The 24,253-nt window shown below is 42.3% G+C and overlaps 1 protein-coding gene across 2 annotated transcripts in view; it reads right to left on the reverse strand.

The window, feature by feature from the left end:
* Window positions 1-24,253, reverse strand: part of GOLIM4 (golgi integral membrane protein 4) — an 80,811-nt gene that overhangs the window by 18,287 nt on the left and 38,271 nt on the right. Inside the window, exons 2-10 of one of the 2 annotated variants that reach the window (XM_065876777.1) lie at window positions 19,568-19,642; window positions 16,774-16,823; window positions 15,073-15,126; window positions 13,378-13,528; window positions 9,350-9,432; window positions 8,443-8,526; window positions 4,884-5,042; window positions 2,374-2,706; window positions 262-503 (exon numbers count right to left, since the gene is read on the reverse strand). In XM_065876777.1, the coding sequence (XP_065732849.1) occupies window positions 262-503; window positions 2,374-2,706; window positions 4,884-5,042; window positions 8,443-8,526; window positions 9,350-9,432; window positions 13,378-13,528; window positions 15,073-15,126; window positions 16,774-16,823; window positions 19,568-19,642 (1,231 nt within the window). The remainder of the gene's footprint in view (window positions 1-261; window positions 504-2,373; window positions 2,707-4,883; window positions 5,043-8,442; window positions 8,527-9,349; window positions 9,433-13,377; window positions 13,529-15,072; window positions 15,127-16,773; window positions 16,824-19,567; window positions 19,643-24,253) is intronic. The other variant, XM_065876779.1, reaches the window with a different exon arrangement.

Genomic DNA, 24,253 nt, shown 5'->3' on the forward strand with positions numbered 1-24,253 from the left:
CCCGTGTCCCCTGCATCGGCAGGCGGACTGTCAACCACTGCGCCACCAGGGAAGCCCTACACTGTCATTTTTAAGCAGGGAAAAAAAATGTTGATTATTCTGAAAATTCAATGTTTGGAATGTAGTTTTCAGGTAGTGGTTCTGCCTCAGCTACATAAGCAACAGGAGCCCCTCAAGTTCATGGGTGACAAATACAGGACGCCATCTCTATCCTGCTCGTGAACGCCAGAGGCGGGCTGCCTAGGCCCATCAGGAGGCTACCGTGTCTGCTCCGGGCGCTGCGGTCGGCCCTCGGAGAGCCCATTCTGCCTCTGCTGGGCCGTCTCCCTGGCGAGGAGCTGCGGCTGGTGCTCCTGCAGCAAGGGCCGCTGCAGCCTCTGCTGGGGCGGGGCCTCGTGGCGCTCCTTCGGCCGCTGGGCCTCCTCCACCCGCCGCACTGCCAGCCTCTGATGCTCCTCATACGGCGACTGGAATTTGGCGACCGGCTTGCCCGAGGGATACACCTGGGGAACAGAGAGTCGCTGCAGAGCAAGAACTGTCGGGTCCCCTGGGTCCTCCCTTCGTCCCTTTTGCGTGACACGCGCAGAAGGCAGGGCTGGTTTGTGAACACCTATCTGTCAGGTCAACTGTCATAATGGTCCAAAGCCACCCCACGGCTGGACTCCACTCCTGTCTCCCAACGCTCTGAAACACCCTTGGCTTCTTTCAGCAACTGGTCTTCTCCATTTGTTGGCATTAAGGCAGATTTTTAATGTGCTCCCTCTCAAATGGAGGAGGACGCAACAGAAGAAATGTTTCAACCCTAATTAAATTTATGCTCAGAAGGCTCTGGTATATGTGGGCACGTAATAACCTCAGACTAAATGGGGCGATTTGTGAGCTGAGGCTGAGGCTAAGGCTTTCCCATGAAGCCTAAAGACCTAGGGAAGCTAATTAACTCTCGCAATGCATATACTAATCTCAGGCTAAGCGGAGCCAAAACAAGTCAAATTTCAGATTAGGGTGGAGAAGCAGAGAACCGTTTTTCTTCAAAGAAACCAAAAATGCATGAGAAGAGAGAACTTTCTGATTAAAGGAAAACCTGATACAGGAATTCTTAAACTCTGCTTCCATTAAGCCGTCTACCACTCCCTCCTCCGCCTCCCTCTCCCAACTAATACGAGTCCACAAAGTTCTCACCAAAGGAAGGAGGGTGCATGGTTGAGGGAAATTAAACCTAGTGGGGAATTACCTTTGAGGAAAGCTATGAAGGACCCAGGACTGGGAGAGAGGCTTCTTCATGCCACCTTTGCAACAATTTAAGAGTGCACCCACAGGGGGGCCTTCACACCTGCCCAGCCAAAGCCTCTAGCGGCTTGAAGTCTTGGAAAGTTTGAGGCCAAACAAAGCTTCAGAACTATAAATAAAAGGTGACCAGCGTCCACGTAAGGGCCTGGTAGTCTACCGTCAGGTATCACCTTCGGGGCTGTGTAAGGAAGGTACACCTGGCTGCACTCAGGGTTGCTTTCAGTTCTTTTAAAGTCTCATTTATGAAAATAATGGATGTTTTTATGAGCCTTACTTATGTGAGAGGGGAGTGCTCAGTGGTGGAGCCTGAGCAGAGACTGGTAAACACACTCACTCACCTAGTGGCATGTCCTTAAGTCAGCTTTCTGATGACTTGCTAACCACCCTGAAGGTGAGCGTGCAAAAGCCAACATAGGATTTGACAGTAAGTAAGTGAACAGGGAGAAAAGTACCCTTGATCACAGAAAATGCGTCACTTCTCGGCCTCAAGATGCCCACTGGGCTCGAGCACAGACTGGAAGGTGCGGGACGAGGTGCCCATCTACTCTTCTACTCTGTTAAAGGGGTGTGACTGAGTCTCTCTCACTGTGCACTCTTGACAAAGACAATACATACACACATGCATAGGACCTTCTCTTTTCCCCAACCGTCTTTCTGGGATAAGGTAGCTATGCTACTAACATCACAATAGAACATTTAAATAGGTACATGTAACATTTAGCAAGATCATCCCAATTTTACTTTATAGACTATTATACACGAGGGCTTTTTCCTTAACCCAGCTGACCCTTGAACAGCGTGGGAGGCTGGGGCACTGACCCTCCGTGCAGTGGAGAATCTTCTTACAGCTTTCAGTCGGGCCCCTGTATATTGGGTTCCTCCATAGCCTCCCTCCCTATAGGGGCTCCTCTGGGCAGTTCCCCACGTGCAGGTTCTACTAACCGCGGATCTTGTAGTGTTTACTACTGAAAAAATCCTGGTATGAGTGGACCCGTGAGGTTCAAACCTGCCCTGCTCAAGGGTCAACTGCACATAGACACAAAGGCGCACCCCTTATCCCAGGCAACTGGCTGGAGGACCTCGTACCCCAGCGCGAGCCTGCCCTTCCAGGAGCCTGGCTTCCTTCCGCTCACGCCGTTCCGCCCACTCCCGATGCCGCTGCTCCTCCGGCGATGGGTCGTGCTCCTCCGCGAGGTGCTCGGCCTGCCCAACCTGCTCCATCGCCTCTTCCTCCAGGGCCCTCCTGTGCTCCTCCTCTGCCGGCCGCCGCTCGGGCTCCCCGCGGCCCGCTTCTCGCTGGGTCAGTTCTGCGGGCGCCTGGAATCCTGCCTCCTTCTGGGTGGGAGGGTAAGGTTCTGTTTCCTCCGTTCTTCCAGGGACTGCTTCATGGTTCTGCCACACTTCGCTATTTCGGGACACCTAGGCCAAGCACATCACTGGAAATGACACTCTTCTATTTCAAAAGCAGTGATAGAATCTCTTTATTACCATGTCTACGGGGTTACAACATAAGCAAAATCCTGGAGTCTAGAAACATAGTCCTGACTGAAAAGTATGGCTGCAGTGGAGTCACTTAACTCTTTTCACTGTGTGATCTCACCTACAAAATAGAGATAACGTAAGCAAAATTTCATCGTGGAAAGAGTACCGTAAATAACCTAAAAGTAAAGCCTATAAGTGACCACATCTCAGTAGACCCTACCCTCAAAAGCAATCTAACTCCTGTTCTCCCTTAAAATAAAAAGGGAAAAACCCTCATACTTCAAGTGATCAAATTCGTAATTTTCTTCAAGGTAAATTTTGTTTTCAATAATTATATGAAAAGAAGAGGATAAGATCAAATAGAGGATGAGCTAGCTTTGTTTTCTGTTAGCAAACATAAAAAAAAGAATGCCATTACTGATGGACACCCATATGTTGGCTATAATAGTGCCCATTAAATCAGGTACAATTAAACACTTCTGACGTATTAAAGTGGTATTTCTTTGTAAACCAGAGGAAGTCTTTTGTGAGTACTTTATTAACACAGAAAACTCTGAAGGAAAAAAAAGATGTGTCTTTTCACAGAGAACTCCTCTTCTAAAACTGGTTGATTTAAATCAGTTTTCTCTGCAAGTTTCAGAGATTTCTATACGGTCTTCATTACTTAGAAAAGAGAGGCAAAAGAGAGATGGTATAATATCAATAGGAAAATGTGTCACTGTCCTCCCTCCCACCAACCTTCTTTAGCAGAAAGGATACTTTCTTTGGTCAGGTTGCTGTCCCATAATTGAAATAAATGTGAAGCCCTGTTCTTAAATTAGCAGAAACATAACTTAGAAACTGGATTGTATACATAAACAAATAAGCCAAGGGAAAAAGTCCTTTCTCAGACATCTGAGGACGGCTTTTGGAGGTGTACATTTTACCAAGTCCTTGCATACCTGACAAGTTTGAATTGATACTGCCCTGGCTTTACAGGAAATATTTCTCTGAAGGGCCCTAAGTGCTTTCCAACACCTGTCACTTATCTCCACAACATCCCCGTGAGAAAGGTTAGAGCAGATGACTATTATCTCCACCTCCCAGATGGAAGAACTAAAAAGTCTGAGTCTTTAAAAGATTAATCCAGTAAACTGGTAGTTAAACTTAGATAGAGAATAGAACCAATTTCCACACCGGGGCTCTGGTTGTGTTTTCTTAAGTCAGGAGCAACATAAGACCCAGACAAAGAACAAGCATCCAGGAGGATACAGAACCTGTGAAGGAATGCTTTGCTCAGACTGAAGATTCAAACGAAGTCCACTCACTTCAACTTAATTATTCCCATAAGGTGATAAGAAGGTGAGTTGGGGAAAGTCTTCTCAAACATTCACTGTTTAAAACGACTTTGTCGGGGGAAAGATAATCATACTTGCCATTTTTATTACAGGTGTGATTGCATAAACAACTCTGTAAGAATTAATCATATGGGCGACACCACTTTTGATGTTTCACTTGGGAGATATTCTTAAGCAACAAGGCTTAATTTTATGAAGAACAGGAATACAAAAAATGGATTCTGTGACTAGCACTTATACTCTTGTAGTTTTATGAAGGCTATATAATACAAACTTTGACATATTTTGTATGGACCAAGTACGGCATCAAGTTCAAATGTATTATCAGCTTTAATACTTAAGTGGGCTGATTGTCATATAATATCCTCATGATCATTTAACCTTCTCACTCGATCCCCACCCCCCCCACAAAAAACCCCTAAAATATTCAGACATGACAGCTCCTTTCAAACAAATATACCCACATGAAGAAAGACAAAACTAGTTCAGTCTTTTCCAGGAAACAGAACAGCAGTTCTCAAAGTGTGCGTCCCCAGACCAGCGAAATCAGCTAGAAATGCAAATCCTCAGGCCTCACCCCAAATTCACTGAACTGTAAACTGTGGGCTGGGCCCCGGTTATTCCTGTTTTAACAGCCCTGCTAGGGACTCTGATATATGCTAAAATGTGAGAACCGGTGTTCTGCAGTTAGAGCTGGCAATAGTTAGAGCAGTTCACCTGAGGACAGCTTGACAGGGAAAGCGACCTGACCACAGATGACCAGTTCATGCCTCTTACCTCCCGAGGCTCTCCGGGTAACTTGTCCCTTGTTGCGCTGTCACCTTGTGGAGAATGTGCCACCTGGGTAAGATTTTGCTGCTCTGTTTGTTCTGGTTTTCGAAAGCTTGGAATCCTATTCAGAGTATCTTTCAATTGTTTATATTCTGCAACTTGAGTCTGCATACAAATTGCACAATTGGATGCAAATTGCACAATTTGAGGAGGGAAAAGGATATCATTCATAGACGGTTCACTGGAAGACTAGACAAAAATATTATACCTAAATGCAAGAAAGGAAAAATACGCAGACTGTTTCCATGCATTATCTATACTTACTTGGACATGCTCAACCATTTATAAGCACATGCAAATCAGAGTTAAAGGGAACAGAGAAAAAGTATCTAAGACAGATGTTAGTTTCCCATGCTACATTAAACTAAGTCAGGATTTTTATATATAAATTTCTAGTCTAAATATCATTATTAAAAGTAAGACAGCTATGCAATCAGTTTTATGACATTAAACTCTATTTTAAAATTGCACAATTATGTAAATATAAGTGCAGATTATCTTTTACCAATATGGTCTGAGTAACACTCTTCAGCAGAAAAGAACCATAGGCTTCAAATAAGTAACTGAATATATATGTAAAATCACTCAGGCCACCCTCTTCTTCCAGTCAATACGTGCTCACAAAGGGTCCCTTCCTCTCCAGAGCGCTTCCTGTATTGTGCTCTGCAGTTTTGGAAAGCAATAGCATAGGCATGAAATGAGGCTGGATTTTTATTCTTCAATTCTGAATGTCCTTTTCTTCTAGAGCAACAAAGGCACTAATGAAGGCATAGGTCTAGAATATACTCATATACTCATATGTGTGTACCCGTGTGTATATGTGATAGGGTGTGTGTGTGTGTGTGTGTGTGTGTGTGTGTGATATTTTTAATACAAGAAGCTAGAAAGACGGAAAAAATCACTTTAAGTAGGAAAACCAAGAGACTATACTTAGCTCATCATATGCACCAACACCGTAACCCTAAAACAGAAATACTGTGTGTGTAAACACACACTTCCATGAACACAAAGAACCCAGAAATCTCTTCTGAAAGAAAGAGCCTGCTGGCCAGGGCCGCCGCCCTCAGTGTGCACAGCAGACGGGGAGTCGAGGCTGGTGAGTCATGCTCCTGCGGCCACAGCTGTGCACCTGTACAGTGCTCTCCCACCCCCTTTCTGCCTTTTTCTAATTCACACAGAGGTGCAGAAGTCTGCTTGCTAAATCTGGCTCAGGGGAGTGCTTCTTTATCATTTGAACAAAGGCGTGCCAAACGGCTAACAATGGCCCTTAGCCCAGAAATCTACCAAAACATTTGCAAACCAACTTTGGAGGTCAAAGAAAAAAAGATGACATCCACACAATGATACTTTTAATAAGATAAATATTCTAGTCTTTTTTTCTTTCTCCTCCTCCTAGATACATAACCTTTGAAGGCAGTAATGCTGTGGTTCTCAAATACTAGCGTGCATTAAGAATCATGTTAAATTATGGAAGGATCATGTTAAAAATGCAGGCTCCTGGACCCCCCACCCTAGAAATGATGAGTCAGTAGGTCTGGAGCAAGGCCCAGGTAACTGTGATACAGGGAGTCTCCACAAATTCCAGCTGAAGAGTTAAGTGTGACTTTGATGTCCATAAGCTTCCAGCTTGGTTCTGGGCAATGATTTGGGGCCAGCTACAGTACTCCTTTTTGACCTTACTTTATTTAGATATAAAAAGGATACAGTATTATATAACTCAGTAGGTTGTGAATAGTAAATAAAATTCTGTACATAAAGGTATTATGATAATCCCTGATAAATTGTAAACTCTCAAATTCTACTCTGTTCCTGCTTTCTCCCGCCCTTAATTATTCCAATTAAAAATCAGGTTGTCGGGCTTCCCTGGTGGCGCAGTGGTTGAGAGTCCGCCTGCCGATGCAGGGGACACGGGTTCGTGCCCCAGTCCGGGAAGGTCCTGCATGCCGCGGAGCGGCTGGGCCCGTGAGCCATAGCCGCTGAGCCTGCACGTCCGGAGCCAGTGCTCCGCAAAGGGAGAGGCCACAACAGTGAGAGGCCCGCGTACCCGCAAAAAAATAAAAAATAAAAAAAAATCAGGTTGTCAAGACAGAATCTCATAAGATGATTTACATGAGAGACGTAGATGCCTGAAATAGCAGTTGTTTTCTGAGCAGATCTGGGGAAAGTTTTAATATGGGAGTAAAAGAGCAGGAGAAACTTGGAGGCCCCACCCAAAAGAACCAAAAAGCTATTGAAAGAAATAGAAAATTATATGTAAGTTAAATAAAAATATTTTTTCTGTTGCAAAACCTTATTGGCAATACTCCCAGGATGCTTACGACAGAATCTGGCTTTGGTCATTAAATGAATTATTTTACTTATATTTTTCTGAATTTTCAAATTGTTGCTTAGTCTAATATTTATGGCTATTATAGTACATAGAGTATTCAAATTGGTTTGTCACATTTTTCAGTATGAAAAGCAGCCTCACAGAAAATAATAATACTTGGTAAAAATTTTATAAAGAAGGTTTTGAATGTAATAATATCCTCTAAAGTCAATTTAATTTATACCCATGGAAAAAAATTACCACACAGCTACAGTTTTGTAGGGAGATAATCAATGACTGCCTTGAAAAAGGGTCCCAGAGACACAGATGCTACAGCCTCTGAGATGAATCAGGGCCCAGCATATGATTCTATTAATAATTTTATAAAGGCAAAAGATAATACATGGTCTCCTGGTTAGCAAAGATAGTTGGTTTTCCTTTGCCCTTTTCTTGCAATTCTTCCAAGAGAAGAAAAGTGAAGACCGGTGATTAAGAAGCCATTCTTATTTCTTTGCTTCGACTAGAAAGCTGTATAACACTCAATGTGATATTACTTTAATAAGCTCTCCAGCACTTGTATTTGTTCACTTGTTCATTCAGTAAGTGTCTACTCAGGGCCTGCCTTGTGCCAAGGACTGTTCTAGGCTTTGAACAAATGAAGCTTACGACTCTCGTTTTCCTTCTCTATTGACTTGAGAGCTCTTCTTATTTCCTGTAATTTGACCAAACAACACATAAGCCTAGTCCCCAAAGCAGTGTGTGCAGGCTGTAAAGCTGGGAGCAAGGGAGGGAGGAATAAAATATAGAGCTTGACAATAATTTATTTAGGTAGCTAGCATCATAAAATCCTACAGATCATATAGCAAGCGTCAATACAGGTCACACGGTGGCAAAAGACCACATATGTGGGATAATTTCTGTGACTGAAACAAGTATTAGACTACTGCATGCAGGGGCTGGAAGAGGGTAGAAAAAGTAATATGCACCACACTGCCAGTGCAAAAAAACACCAAAAAACAAAGGTTTATTTAATATTCTCTTGATCAAGTTTTGAAAGCATGCATGATCTTCAGCATCAGGAAAGCTCTGTCCTAAGGAACTCAGTGAAGCCTGGCCTTTAAGAGACTACACGCAAGAGGGATTCAGAAATGTTAAGCCGACTTAAAAAGAACCCAGAGAGGCCGCTACCCTTCTAACCTGTGCAGCAGCTAGTGCACTCTTGTGGTCTTCCAACGTCACTACAAGTTGTTCATGCTCGGAGAGTAAATTCTTATGCTGTTGCTACACAGAAAAGAATTTTACAGGTTGAGTTTTAACATTCTAGGACAAACTCCTCTTGGGCAGACAGTGGCAGGAGCACCCAGATGCTGCTTGCTTGCTGGTTTGCTTTTGCAGTATTTGTTAAGTTCCAAAATCTTGGTAGAGGGAAGACTATGGTTAATGTATTCCACAGTCTAAAACGTGCTACCCAAATATCACAATCACTTACAGTGAAATCAACACACAAAGAAAAATACCTCTCGTTATTAATAAACCTTTGTAAATAAAAAGCTTATTAATCGAACAAACCTGCAACATTACAGCCATACTGGAAATAAGTGAAAAATATTATTAATGATATTTGAATTAACATTTTTATTATTAAAAATTATAACAATAGTGCAGAATAGTTGAAAAATAGATGGGGAAATATATAATCCCACTATCTTTAAATAAGCTACAAACGATTTTATATGTTTCCTTTCGGTCTTCTCTACATAATTGTATATAGCTATCATAGTAGCCTGCATTCTACTTCATGTACTTATTTTTACTTAAGATATTAAAGGTATTTCTATATTGCCAAAAAAAAAAAAAGCTTATTAAGATTGAACCATCTGGCAAAAGAATCATTTCAGTACTAATGGAAATGCTGGGATTTCCAGATCATCGTTTAGCTTATGATACAGAAGTGGTAGAAGTATTGGGCCTGGTCCGGTTTATGCAAAGCCCAAAATAACAGTGTGCATTGTAAAGCATGTCAAATAGGGAACGACTTTTAAGGTCACTCTACAAAGTAAAGCAGGCAAACACTAAACAGTCAAATGCTGGGTATTTTGTTTACCTTGACATCTTGCAGCTGTGTGTGCATGTCCTGATGCGCTCTCCTCAGCTGTCTGTTCTCTTCTCTCAAATTGTACACGGATTCTATTTTAGAAAAAGGGAAATCATGCGTAAAGCCCTGGGCCTTTTGGGCTCTTGATTCTATTATTTTCACATCTAAAGCCTCACATAACTTTTTCTAGGATTGTTTTGAACTTTGACAGTACCATATTCCAAATCAACAAAACCTATACCATTTTGGGATGCGGCATGGATTCAGCTGGACAACCCAATACAATCTGGTTCAGTGGTTTAAATACATTTAAACAAGCTACACGTCATAGAAGTTAAGGATTTTTAATTAGTCCTGTGCTAAAAATGAAATGTTTCTGTTAATAAGCAAACCCTTAGGAATGAAATGTAATGGGTAGGGGTCATCTAAGATTTTGATCTCTTCACAAATTAAAAACAGGGCTATCAAAAAGCAAAACCACATTTCTCATAGCATGAATAATTTCCACAGTCCCCAAAAGGTATTTCAGTTACAAAAGCAACCCAAGAAATAAATAAGAGACAGAGAGACACCCCATCTGCTCAAAACTTCTAAATATATTTTCTTTCTCCCACCATTGAGTTCTTGACTGATCCAAATTCTCCCTCCAATAGCTATAGGACAGTTCTTTCCAGGGCTACCATGTGAGACTGTAGCAATCAAAGCGAAGTCTTAAAAACTCCTGAACCACAAGCTCCACTGTTCGGGGAACCACCTCTTGCTAATTTTCCCACATTTTCAGTATCTGGATGGTATGAACTGGCAGCACTTGGGCTAAATACAACACACAAACATTTTTTTCGGCCCCTGCAGTGTTGGCCTACACATAGTGTCTTCCACATTTGAAGAGCTGTCACCATTTAAAAACCAAGAATCTGGGTCTAATAAGATTCTGGCAACATTAGGCCAGTTCTCATGTGACAGCACTCAGCAGAAGTTAAATGGTGGCTGCGTGACCATAATGACTCATCTCCAACGGGAGATGCTGTTGAGAGTGAAAGGGGTGCTGTTAAGAATTATGCTGGGACAGCAGCAGGTGTGGACCTGCACTGCGTTGGGCAAACCGTCCCCAAAGTGGCAGCCACTCGCTGCAGGCAGAACTTTATGTCTCCAGGGTGGCCCTCAGCACAGAAGGAAAGTTCCAGTCACCATCCTGCCTCATACTTTCTGTCCACTTTCACTCCACTAGAGTCCCTACTTGATCCCCAGGGCACTGGCTTCGTGATTGGGTTTGGGGAGAGATCAAGAACAAGGTGGGAAATGTGGCCAGTGGTTGGGTTGTCCACCTACATGTCATACCGGATTTTCTCAAAGGTCAAAACAGGACACTGTGGGGGCTTCCCTGGTGGCGCAGTGGTTGAGAGTCCGCCTGCCGATGCAGGGGACGCGGGTTCGTGCCCCGGTCCGGGAAGATCCCACATGCCGCGGAGCGGCTGGGCCCGTGAGCCACGGCCGCTGAGCCTGCGCGTCCGGAGCCTGTGCTCCACAACGGGGGAGGCCACAACAGTGAGAGGCCTGCGTACCGCAAAAAAAACCAAAACAGGACACTGTGGCAATCGAAGAGGACCACAAGTGTGTCATTGGCTGGATGGGCCCTCAGTCTACACACAGGCACACATGCACCTGAAATACCTGAACTTGGCTGACTTTTAAAGGAATTCAGTTTATAACCTTAATGACAGTGTCTCCTGTGCCTTTGCTGTGTGACACTGAGCAAGTTACCTAACTTTAGCAGGCCTCAATTTCTTCACTTGTTAAATTAGACTAAATATAATGCCTACCTTGCAGGGTGTTGTGAGACTTAAATAAGATACCTGTACAAAGAATTTCCCCCAGTACTGGCACATGGAAAACATTTGTTAAGTGTCAGCTATTATTATAACGATAATGGGAAGAATAATCATCTAAGTTTAATGCTACCAGCTCATAGCTATCCATATTCTAAATTCTAAACTCCCTCCTCGTGTCATAGTAACCTGCCAAAGACTACTCGGACTACACACGTCATAGGTTTGCCGCTACAGACCCGTGTCTATCACGATGCATCTATCTTTAATTTACTATCAGGGACCATAATCAAACAAAAGCGCTGATGTGAAAATCACTTATCAAAGTGTCATCAAAGGCACTGTCACATTAAGTTGTTTTAAGTCTCTCTGAGAAACTTCTTCCAAAAATTAATTGACATCAAAAATACCGTTCTCTCTCTCTCGCCCTCTGTCTCCATCTCTGTCTCTCTCTATCGCTCCCTCACCCACCAAGGTATTTGGTAGATTCTCTCTTCTGATGACAAGAGCCCTATCACTTGCTGTATTTCTACTTTTGTTCTGGGTTCCAGGAAGCTCAGACCAGGCCATCAGGCTTGAACTATCTGAGTATATGCAGAACTCACAGACAAGTATTTTCCATGGTTCTGATTTCTTGTTAACATTTTACTATACATGGACTTGGTTTCAAAGAAAGGAGTAACTATAGAGTAGACACAAGATAATATGCCATTTAGGGTTATTACTAAAATTGAATGAATTAAATTATGTAAAGCATTCCAAGGTCAGACACCTAGAAAATTTTACTTCTCACTCCTTAATGGATCTCCTTCATATCAATATAATTAAATATATCCCCTCAGCTTGGCTCAGGTTTGAAAATGCTCAACAGTGGATCCTACAAGTCAAATGTCCTCCTTCACCACACAAAGGTGTAGCATCCCCAGGGTGGCAAGTGCTGTCTGCGCACTGGAGTCTTCTGGTTCTCTCTTCCTTTTACCACCTTAGGGCTTTCAGTGTTTAGTCTCTTCCTTTCTCTATTTTGTTATCTTACTGACTCCTCACCACCCAGCTCACCACCAACAAGCCAAGGCCCCTCCACGTCTACATCTCTTGGGTATCATCCGCTGACATCTGGCTCCATCAAGACCACCTCAACCCTTTGTAAACTGCCTCAGTGGCTATTTAACTCCCAGGTGCCTTGTTGGAATACTTACAAAGTATTCCTATTATTTTGGAATACTGTTATTAGCCTATTATTTTGGAACACTTCGAGACAAAACACTGCAAAAAAAAAGTACAGAAAAGTCCAAAGGACCCTTCACATGGTTTCTTTCTATGATGACATTTTATATAAAACCAGGAAATTGTTCTTCACCCATGTTTTTGCAAAGCACCAGGATTTCACCCATGTTTTTGCAAGCACCAGGATTTCACCCGTGTTTTTGCAAGCACCATGTACGTTTTTAAACCAAATCTCACACTTCAGACTTATTTAGTACCTGGATAGGTGATTGTAGAATATGCTATAGCCCTTTTCCAGAACTCACATGTACTCAGAAGTGATATATTTTGTTCCACATTACTGTGAAAATACCTGATGCTGATGCTGGTGGTGGTTAATATAGATTGAAGGTCTACCACGTACCAGTAACTGTTCTAGGTGCTCTGCATGATGTAATCCTCATACCAACTCTACAAGGTTGATACTTTCTATGAATAGCTCGCTTTTACAGATGAGGATGGTTTACGCTACACAACTTGCCTGTGGTCATATATAAACATCATTGAAGAGGCCAAGATTCACGAGGGCAGTCTGACTCCAGAGCCTGAGCTTTTTGAAGCTACTATTAGCGATCAACAGGGAGTCTTTATGCCCCTGTGGAGATTTGGAAATGCATCACTGTAACTGGGGAGCACTGATGGCATTTTGTGGATGGGGTCAGAGATGCTAAATGTCTCACAACACACTTAAAAAGAGAACTGTCTTGCCCAACATGGCCAATGTGCCCCGTTGAGAAACACTAAGTATTCTATTCTGTTTCCCTAAACAAACCCAAAGAGATAAGTGTGAAACTTCGTAAAGAAGTAAGAAGTAACTGGTAAAGGACCACATGTAAGGTAATCAATCAGCAAGGAACAAACAAAATAAAACAAAAGTCTATTGTTCTATTCAAACGTTAATATGAGTATTCATTTCCATGCACACTGACTAATTAGGTTTCCAAATACCTTTTAGCTTAGAAAGCTCTTGTTCTTTCTCTTGCTGCAGCTGCAGGTATCGCTGCTTGTGGTCATTAAATGTCCTACTGAAGTCTTCTCCTTGCCTGCGGTGTTCCTCTTCCAAGTCGCTGTGCTGTTTCTTTAGCTCCTCATGTTGACTCTGCAAAGATGAAAACTTTAGCAGGGATGTACATTCTCTAAATTATATCAGAATCTGTCTCTCGATAGCGTAGTCTTTCTCTTCCCAGAAAGTCAGCACAAATGAAGAAGTAGCCTTCGTTTTCCTCAGACTGCTTTGAATTTGTGCAGCTCCCTTCCATTTCCCTTCCATTCCAAGTGAATAGTTTGGGATCATGGCCAAAAATAATTTTCTCCTGAATTTTTAACATTAACGGGAAAAACAAGAAGTTGGAAGTTTGCATGAGAGATGGAAAAGGAAGGGATTTGGGGAAATTCCCAGGGACTCAAGTTACTGTGGAAACAGGGTAAAGCCAATGAAAAAATTACCCCTCCGTGGATACTCTAGACTGCCTCTTTCAATCTGATGTTTTCCCAGCAACATTTTTTATTTCCTTTCTTTGAGTTTCAGCCTTCCTGGTAACCCAGTTTAAAGAAGGGGGGGAAAAAAAGACTTTTTTCCGTTTGGGAGAAGTAATAAATCGATTGTTTATAGAATGATTCTTACTTATACTACTCCTGATTATAATACTGTAATCACAATCTAGATAAATTCTACAGTCTCCAAATGCTTAATGTGAAAGGGTGGTCTGCTTTAATTCATGTATTGCTTTCTTGATAATAGGAAAGATGCTGCTTTCAATAAAAAGGATATGCCCTACTGATATAGGAGAAAACACAACACCAAACAAAAAGCTGGGGGGTAGGGGCTGGAGACAGTGGCGTGGTATTTTTTCCCTGCTGTGCAGGGTGGCATACTGTCTGCTGTTCATCTCTTCTGGCCTGAACAGAAATAATGCATCTCCTTCTCTCTCTTATTTTTTTTCAATTTTCCTGACACAATAATGAGTTTTATCCAAGTACCATGGAAGGAGAATCTTTAAACATAAATTGTGCTCTTGTGGTAGGCAGAACACTTATTACACATTAGTAACAGGAAGGCAGCATTTTAATACTTCTACTGCCTCCAGTGCAACTAAGATAAAAGAAAATATCTAAGAAAAACCACTCTGAGAAATTAGATTTAAAAAAACAAACAAAGGGGCTTCCCTGGTGGCGCAGTGGTTGAGAATCCGCCTGCCGATGCAGGGGACACGGGTTCGTGCCCCGGTCCGGGAAGATCCCACATGCCACGGAGCGGCTAGGCCCGTGAGCCATGGCCGCTGAGGCTGCGTGCCCAGAGCCTGTGCTCCGCAACGGGAGAGGCCGCAACAGTGAGAGGCCCACGTACCGCAAAACAAAACAAAGAACAAACAAAAAAAAATCCTTAAAGGATAGAGAACAAAATTAAAAATTAGGTGACCAGAGAGCCTCATTTATAAAAAATGTGTAATGAGCTAAATATGTTCTTTGTAATCAGGTGATAAACATGATGGAGCATTACAATTATATATCACTTTTAGCCAGAAATGACTTTAATATACCATAACACAATACAAATCAACTTTCTGTAAACTTTCCTTGATCACTTAAGTTACTTAGTTAATCCTTTGATTCACTCACGAAGAACAACTTTAAATTACTCACCTTTAACATCTGATGTTGGACATTCAACGCGCTGTACCTGCTATTAGAATCTTGCTGTAAATTGAAAAGCAAACAGTTAACGCAAAAATAACAAATTTGGCTCTTTTGCTAACCAGAGCTTAAAGGTCTTAATGGAAGGATTTCACTCATTTCACTTGTGTTAAGTGAAAATGAACTCTAAGCTCGAAACAGGACAATTCTGAGGCCATCTCTTTACTTAATAGCAGAAATGAAGTTTTCACATTCCTCTAAGTTTGCTAGACTTTAATAATGAAAAATCAGGACATGGAATTATGAAACAGCAGCTTGACAGGGCCCTTGGAGGTGATTTACTTCCACTCTCATATTGAGAAGAAAAACTGAGGCCAGAGGCACAGGGGAACTTGTCCTGAGATGCAGCACCGCACATGGCTGACATATTGTGCCCGGTGCTCCAAGGGGAAAAGGAGATAAACCAGGCCTCACAAGCTTCGCGTGGCTTCCGGGAAGGGAGAGAAAAGGCACTTTCCTGCCTCGAACTTCAGCGGGTAAGAAATTCTACATACGTGACTTTACCCCAACTAGAATCCAGCTCACAGAGTGAGAAACAGAAAGGCTAAGGAACAGGCCAGGACAAACATTTCCTTTAGTAGCAGAGCCAGGACCAAAACTTGAGCCTACACCTATGGCTGAAGCACGTGCTCCAGGAGTGTGTCTCTGTGTGCCAGTGGAGCATCTTCACATTTGGACCTCACACAAGTCCAGTCCTGGACAACCATAACTAGTGAGGGTGCAAACCACAAACCACCTGAAGGTTTTCTCTCCCCAGGCTGCTGTGTTGTTCTATCATATGTGCCCCACTCCTTGCTTTACCCGTCACCGGTACAAGCACAGCCTCCATTCTTTCTTTCTTTCATATTCTTGCAGCTTCTAAAATGAACTGCATTTTTGCTTTATCATTTTATTTTATCACTTTACCATTTTAATTTGTAATAAATTACATTACAAAATGCACAACAGAATACACACGGTTCTGGCTAGGGCTTTTAAAAGCAGGTAAGAATTGAAAGCCGACAGCCTCCTAGCTATTCAAGGAACAGACTCTTCTCAGTTTTAATACCCCAAAATGCCAATGCTTTACTCAACCAATGCTTACATATTTTTCTTAGAGTAAAAGAAAAACTTATTTTTCTCCAGTTAATTTGGACTTAAAAACTTTTTAAACTGCCAGTATCATTTATGTATTCATTCGTTCCACAGATGTTTTTGAACATGGGAACTCTAGGCCAGGTGCCGTGTCAGACATTAAACAGCAATGTCTATGCAAGTGACAGTAACTTCCTGCAAAGGCAAATTAAAATATCACATTCCATAGAAAAGAGAGACTACAAATGAATAAGTAAGTGAATAAAAATAATCTCTTTATGAAGAGATTATGTTTATGGTTGAACATTAAGGCTATTTCCAATTTATCACTATCACAGTAATGTGATAAAGGAAGGTAGGTTTTAAAAGAGCAGTTTTTAGGTCTTCCTCTGAGAATCTCTTGGCAAGGAAGGAAGGAAAGGAGAGAGGAAGGGAGGGAGGGGAGGAGGGAAATGTATTTCAGCCCTTCAATCCTAATGATCAACAGAGTAAAAGGTTTTGCGATATTTCCATATTTCCCCCTCTTGCAAGTTTCGTGAAATAAAAAATTAAGGGAGAAAAAAAAAAAAAACTCACCCTTCCCTTATTTAGTGTTTCTTGTGCTTCTAATTTATAAACCAGAAAATCTAGAAAATACAAAATGGAGAAAATAGACTATAAGTTAATTCACTATGGCATTTTTAGACATCTAAAAGAACATAGGCATACTTTACTCAGACCTAAAAAATGTTTCAGGTTTAAGACAATCTACTTGGTGACTTATATACTTTGTCTTTTAATGCTTTAGAAAGAGTTGAAAAAAACTGTTATATAATTTTCCTCTTGTGAATCTTGTATCAACAAAATACACACTATAACCAACTGATTAAAAGTGCATTTAGAATGTGTACTTGGTGATGAACTGTCCTTGAAATTAAGGAGAAAAAAAACATGAAGTGCACCTAAGGACAGAGATGATTTATTGCCAGCCACTAGATGGCACACGAAAATCATTCAGGACCTGAAAAGGAAATCAAGCCGTGGAAACCATCTTTAATGCTCTTAAGGCTTTATTATCCACTAGATGGCTCTATAAAATCACTCTGCTTTTGAAGACAAGGGAAATCCAAATCCTATCAAAGCATTTTAATGATCTGAAACATCTCAGTAAAACATCCTAGCCCACACTGCCCTCCTCTGTTCTCCCTCCTTCTACCTCACACCAAGGTAATCAGACGGAACATCTCACTTCAATCTCAAGATTCACCAAAAAGATGAATAAATAAAAATAGAATGCAGGAGAAATATCTATTTAGGTCTTCTGCCCATTTTTGGATTGGGTTGTTTGTTTTCTTGTTATTGAGCTGCATGAGCTGCTTATAAATTTTGGAGATTAATCCTTTGTCAGTTGCTTCATTTGCAAATATTTTCTCCCATTCTGAGGGTTGTCTTTTCGTCTTGCTTATGGTTTCCTTTGCTGTGCAAAAGCTTTGAAGTTTCATTAGGTCCCGTTTATTTTTGTTTTTATTTCCCTTTCTCTAAGAGGTGGGTCAAAAAGGATCTTGCTGTGATTTATGTCATAGAGTGTTCTGCCTATGTTTTCCTCTAAGAGTTTGATAGTTTCTGGCCTTACATTTAGGTCTTTAATCCATTTTGAGTTTATTTTTGTGTATGGTGTTAGGGAGTGATCTAATCTTATACTTTTACATGTACCTGTCCAGTTTTCCCAGCACCACTTATTGAAGAGGCTGTCCTTTCTCCACTGTACATTCCTGCCTCCTTTATCAAAGATAAGGTGACCATATTTCTCCAAAGAAGATATACAGACTGCCAACAAACACATGAAAGAATGCTCAACATCATTAATCATTAGAGAAATGCAAATCAAAACTACAATGAGATATCATCTCACACCAGTCAGAATGGCCATCATCAAAAAATCTAGAAACAATAAATGCTGGAGAGGGTGTGGAGAAAAGGGAACCCTCTTGCACTGCTGGTGGGAATGTGAATTGGTACAGCCACTATGGAGAACAGTATGGAGGTTCCTTAAAAAACTACAAATAGAACTACCATACGACCCAGCAATCCCACTACTGGGCATATACCCTGAGAAAACCATAATTCAAAAAGAGTCATGTACCAGAATGTTCATTGCAGCTCTATTTACAATAGCCCAGAGATGGAAACAACGTAAGTGTCCATCATCGGATGAATGGATAAAGAAGATGTGGCACATACATACAATGGAATATTACTCAGCCATAAAAAGAAACGAAATTGAGCTATTTGTAATGAAGTGGATAGACCTAGAGTCTGTCATACAGAGTGAAGTAAGTCAGAAAGAGAAAGACAAATACCGTATGCTAACACATATATATGGAATTTAAGTAAAAAAAATGTCATGAAGAACGTAGGGGTAAGACAGGAATAAAGACACAGACCTACTAGAGAATGGACTTGAGGATATAGGGAGGAGGAAGGGTAAGCTGTGACAAAGCAAGAGAGAGTCATGGACATCTATACACTACCAAACGTAAGGTAGATAGCTAGTGGGAAGCAGCCGCATAGCACAGGGACATCAGCTCGGTGCTTTGTGACCGCCTGGAGGGGTGGGATGGGGAGGGTGGGAGGGAGGGAGACGCAAGCGGGAAGAGATATGGGAACATATGTATATGCATAACTGATTCACTTTGCTATAAAGCAGAAACCAACACACCATTGTAAAGCAATTATACTCCAATAAAGATGTAAAAAAAAAAAAAAGAATGCAGGTAATTTCAAACCACAACCTGTATAAGCTCCATGCTTTATAGAAAAACTCTGATAAAAATCAACAGCATTGCCTAATACCTGTGCTAAATGTTGATTTTTCAAACCAAACCAATCAGTTGTGCCAATAAAGCCTTTACCACAAGATGAAAACAGGTGTATAACCTAAAAGACATTGTACAATAAGATCAATTCATTACGTTCTAAATGTACATGTATACGTATATGTTTATATAACGTTTGTCATATTCTGGACAACGCATGCTGTTACTTTTCCTGGATGCCTGTGGACGGAAGTCAGGTGTTAGTAACGTATGCACTGATAATTGTTCAAAGAAAAACTGTGTGTCATTTCCGAAGCAATACATATAACCAATATATGAATGACCTCAAAGTGGCACCAACTGAATGAAAGATTCTAAATCTAGTCTTGAACAGGAATTATTTTGTCGCACAATGTATAGCATATTGCTTGGTATCTCCTTCTCCATCCACCAAATAAAACTGACTTTGGGTGATCTGAAAAATTTCTTAGCAAAAAAAATAGTAAAGCAAGTACGTGATGCTTCAAAGAAGAGTATGATAAAAACACAGAACACGAATTACATTATTTATTTACCTTCCTTTGCTTTCTTATGTTCAAGTCTTTCCTTTTGCAAGGATTTCTCTAATCTTGATCTGTGTTCATACACAACTGGAAAAAAAAAAGTTAAAACTTATCTTCAAAGAATTAGAAATTCTAAGGTAAAATTAACATCAATTTTCAAAACAGGAAGAAGACAGTTTAGAGTCCTTTCACAATTAAAATTAAAATGTATGCATTTTAAGTTCCACATTCTTGGTAAAAGATGGACACAATAATAGGCATAATTCTGGGCTGACTCCTATGAAGTCTGCCCCTCTGTAAAACCAACAATCTGGAAGAGGCTTCCACCTTCTTGTCCTCATGCTTCTGGAACATGAGTCTGTGTGAGGCTCCAGGTCTCTTCCCGGACAAGCGTGTCCACGCTCACGGCTTCAGCCAACATCTACACGGCACTTACCCTCACATCTGTGTGTCCAGCTCCCACCTCTCCCTCAGGTGCTAGGAGAGGATTTCCACCCAGATATCCCATAAGTACTGCCAAGTCAACATGAGCTGCGTGAGTCTCAGTGAAAGACGCCTGGGCGGGTGAGGAAACCTCAGCAGCATACTAAGGCTTGCTGAAAGAAGGGGTGGATTCCGCCATGTCAGGAAAAACTTAGGTAAGATAGCCACAGAGATTAAGGAGGGAGAGACTCTCCCCACTAAAGAACCTATACCAGTGCCCACAAAGGAACAAGTCAGGTTTACATCTGCCATGGCAGGAAACCCAAGGCAAACTGATGTCCTGCTGTAGGACCTTCCTGCACTTTACCAACCCCACCTCCCCCATCCACTCTGAAGTAGCTGGAGTTGCCTGTGGAGTGCAGGAGAGAGAGCAGATGTGTTAGGGGGAAAATAGGCAGAAGCCCATCGGGACTCTCTCCCACACTACAGGCTTCACATCTACAGCAAATGGGAGCTGCAAGAGTGGGAAAAGCTTTACCTTTAAATGAAAAAAATGTGTATTACTACACTGGACTAGACCAGACACGATCCTTACTAAACCAAGACTGTGTTTATGGATAAAAGTTACTGAAAGATTTTTTTCTTTCTTTGATCTGAGAGAAGCTGTAAAGTAGTGAAGTCTGTCTTAGATTTCATGCAGGGACAGAAAACCCAGCTCCGCGGAGTGGTTGCAATAGGGGAGAGGAGGAGAGAACAAAGTTACGTTTCTGACCTGCCCTTTAATCCTGTTTGTTCAGCATTACGGTCACAAATGATCTCATTCCCTGCAAGCTCAGCCAAGCCTGTCACTTGGTTCTTTTACCAGCCCCAGCTCCCCATGACTACCTAAGATACAATTCAATCACCAGTCACTGTCCGTCCAGTGCATACAGCTGCCCGACACTGCCGGCCGCGTAGAGTTGCCATGGTTGCAACTCCCCTCCCTGACATCTGCTTGTTGCTGCTGGACCCCCTGCCCCTTCCCCACTGCCACCCCTGCCAGTTACCAGCTACCTCTGTCCTCCTTCCAACACGCCCATCATCTCCAGGGTCCTTCCCCTTCTCCCAACACTGCATCTCTCATCTTGGTGTCCCATAGAAACCTGCCATTCCCAGGGCTCCATCTACGACTCCCACAGCCCCTAGCTCTCCTCACACCTCTGCTAGCATCTCAGTCCAGAACTCCTAGAAGGCCTGCCACCAGCCGAACTGGTATGGTGTCATCCCCTGATGGCATGCCTGCCCCAAACTCATCTTTCCCCTCAATTCAGCCTCCCATTAGTCATCGAAATAATGAGCTGCTCCATTCCCTTTCTCCACTTGGGTTCCTATTCTATTCCCCAGATGATCCCTCCCCTTCCCCCAGTGCTATTATTACAAAGGGATCTAATCCAACTCCCCAGTTATTGAGCTGCTGCGATGTACCTGGCACCATATTATGAGCAGAAATGCAAAATGAATAGACATGGGCCTTGGCCTCAAGAAGCTCTAGTCCAACACAGGAGATAGATTAGGTAATTTTAAATAATTAGAGCTAAATGCATTTGGCATACTAAAAGCCCAGTGAAAGAGAGGTGTGAGCTCTGGATGGGAGAGGAGTGAGGGGAGATTCTCAGAGGTGACAATCTCTTGGCTGGCTTTGGGAGTGAAGAACAGTTTGGTAGATGGGAGCCCCACAGGAGAAGGGCACTGCTGGAAGACATCACAGGACAAAGACACAGAGGTGTTGGAACTGGACTAAAGGCAGCTGTGCTCCAGAAAGCTTGGTTCTAAGTCCATTGTTGAGAAATTAGACTTTTTTCAACCACATAGGTGTACAGTAGATAAGTCTCTCGGCCAATTCCTGAAAGCCTATTAAAACCAAGAGGTTCCTTGGATTGGTACTAACACTGCCATCTTGAATGACATTTGGAACGAGGGAGGGAAAACAAAGACTAGAGCTGGGGAGCCTCACCAAGCCAGACCCAGAACTGCCTGCCCATAGTCTGAGAATTTCCGCCAGGTAGTGGAGGCTCGCAGGGGAATAGATAAATTACAGTGTGATCATGATATACACAGGCAAGAACAGGATGCCATGGGAACACCTAAGCTCCCCAGCTGGAAGGAAAAACACTCCCTCATCTCCAATCTACTGGCCAAAGTTCCCACAGTCTTGGAAGAAGGTCACAGGAACATAAACATGCCAGGTAATAGGGAATCTGGGTGCACTAACTGGACAATTTCAGCAAGCATGTACATCACTTTCAAAGAAGGGTCAACAGGCAAAGTAGTCAAGATCTTGCTCTAATGGAGTCAAAAGTGGCAGCAGGGGTCCTGAGTCTAGGGGGCTCCTGAAGGGAGGTTAGGACCCTTATGGGGAGACAATCCAGCCTAGCAACACCCAAGATAACAACAACAACAAAACCCAGTAGCAGCACAGCCAAGAAAATGTAAGTGGGGGACTGCTTCCCACCATCCCCCGCCACCTCAGACTCTAGATGTCAACTATTATCATGGAAGGGTAAGGATGGCGGTAAACGTTGTAGTTGCAACTTATAATCCAGTGAAATTCTTCCTGACTTCAGTAAAATATGGCAGCAGTCACTCAACGTCACGTGGCACGTCACGAGAGAATGGAGCAGCAGTGACTGACCGTGGAACGCTTACCTTTGGTTTAGGCAGCAGAAAACTCATCTGCAGGATTTCATCCTCAATAAGGGCAGAGGGTCCACTAGATTCCACCTGGCAGAGAGGGGGTGTGGGGAATGGGGTGAGGAGCGCTCTATGTGGGGGGCAGGGGAGACGGTGCTCCGCACTTTACTCACTCTCTTCCCTGCGATTCAGCCAGGAGGATAACGTGCCACCAGCTGGTCCAAAGTCCCCATCGACCAAACTGTCTTTGACAGTTGTATGCATAATGGGGATTTAGACATTCGACATCTTAAGAGCAGCGTGTCTCAAGAGCTAGAAGATCCTAGGACACACAGTTAGAGACTTTCCTAGATCACCTAAAGAGATGCTATACGAGGTCCACAAAGAGGAGAGGATGTTTATGGATTACAGTCCACATCCAAAGGTCTTGGGAAATCTGAGACTATTCACGAATCCATAAAATGGCATCACTCATAGCATGACCTAAGGCATGAATAACGTGCTTTTGCAAATGCAGCAGAAAAAAGATGTGGTAAACAGGGATAGAGGCTATATGTGAGGAACCGTGAGGTAACTGTACTATTAATATTATCTTACTCAGAACTGGTCATTATGACAGCCACCAGCTTCTAGTCCTGACATATAACCTAAGAATTCAGAAATGGTTTGAGGGTTGAGAACATCACCGAGGAGGAAGGTGAGAGAATGGAGCAGCAGTGACTGACGGAAAGCTGGAGAAGTGCTCAGAAAAAGAAAAAAAAAAAAAAAACCCAAACCGAAAAGGAACCTTAAACTATAGGCTGAGGAAACCACGTTAGGTAAAGGAAAGTGAGAGTAAAAATTAACCCTTAGAATTAGAAACTCTAGAAGGAATGGGAGAAGGAAAGAGGCAGGCGGTACGTAAAGGTCGAGAGCACAGACTCTGGTGTCTGGGTTCAAGTCCCAGATCCATTCCTTATGGGTAGAGTTGCCGAACTTCTTTGTGCTTCAGTTTCTTTATATGGTACATGGGAATAAAAACAGTGCCCATCCCTTTGGGTGGATGTCAGGGCTAAATGAGTTAATTGATGTGAAGTGCTTCAAACACGGCAGGGCACAGAGTAAATGCCAGAAAAATACTAAAATATTTTTTCAGCTATCTGTGATGGCTTCAAAGTGCCAGAGGATGAATCAGGTGATTCCCTGAGCTCTTTCAACCCTACAATTAAAGTCTAATAATAACAAAGTAATACACATATATATTGAGAGAGAGACTTGAAACAGCAATGAAATACTGATCTCAGTTTCCTGTTACTTTAAAAAAAAAAAATTCCCTTAAAAAGGGGGGAGGGTTGCGAATAATCATTCTAATAGCTTAGTAAAACCTATAAGCCTATTTTCTAATAAAAATTGAAGAACAGCAAAATGGACCAGATAGAATCTTTGTGTTCTTGTGGCTCTTCTAGAAAATTTCCCTATCAATTAAACACACACACACACACACACACACACACACACACACACACACACACACACGCTACCCTTAATTCTTTAGCATGCATTCTCCAGGCTCTGGGGCTGGTGATTTATCTAGATAGGTTTACTGTTTTGCTTAGAAGGAGGATT

The sequence above is a fragment of the Phocoena phocoena genome, chromosome 4 (assembly GCF_963924675.1).
Source record: "Phocoena phocoena chromosome 4, mPhoPho1.1, whole genome shotgun sequence".
Taxonomy (NCBI): domain Eukaryota; kingdom Metazoa; phylum Chordata; class Mammalia; order Artiodactyla; family Phocoenidae; genus Phocoena; species Phocoena phocoena.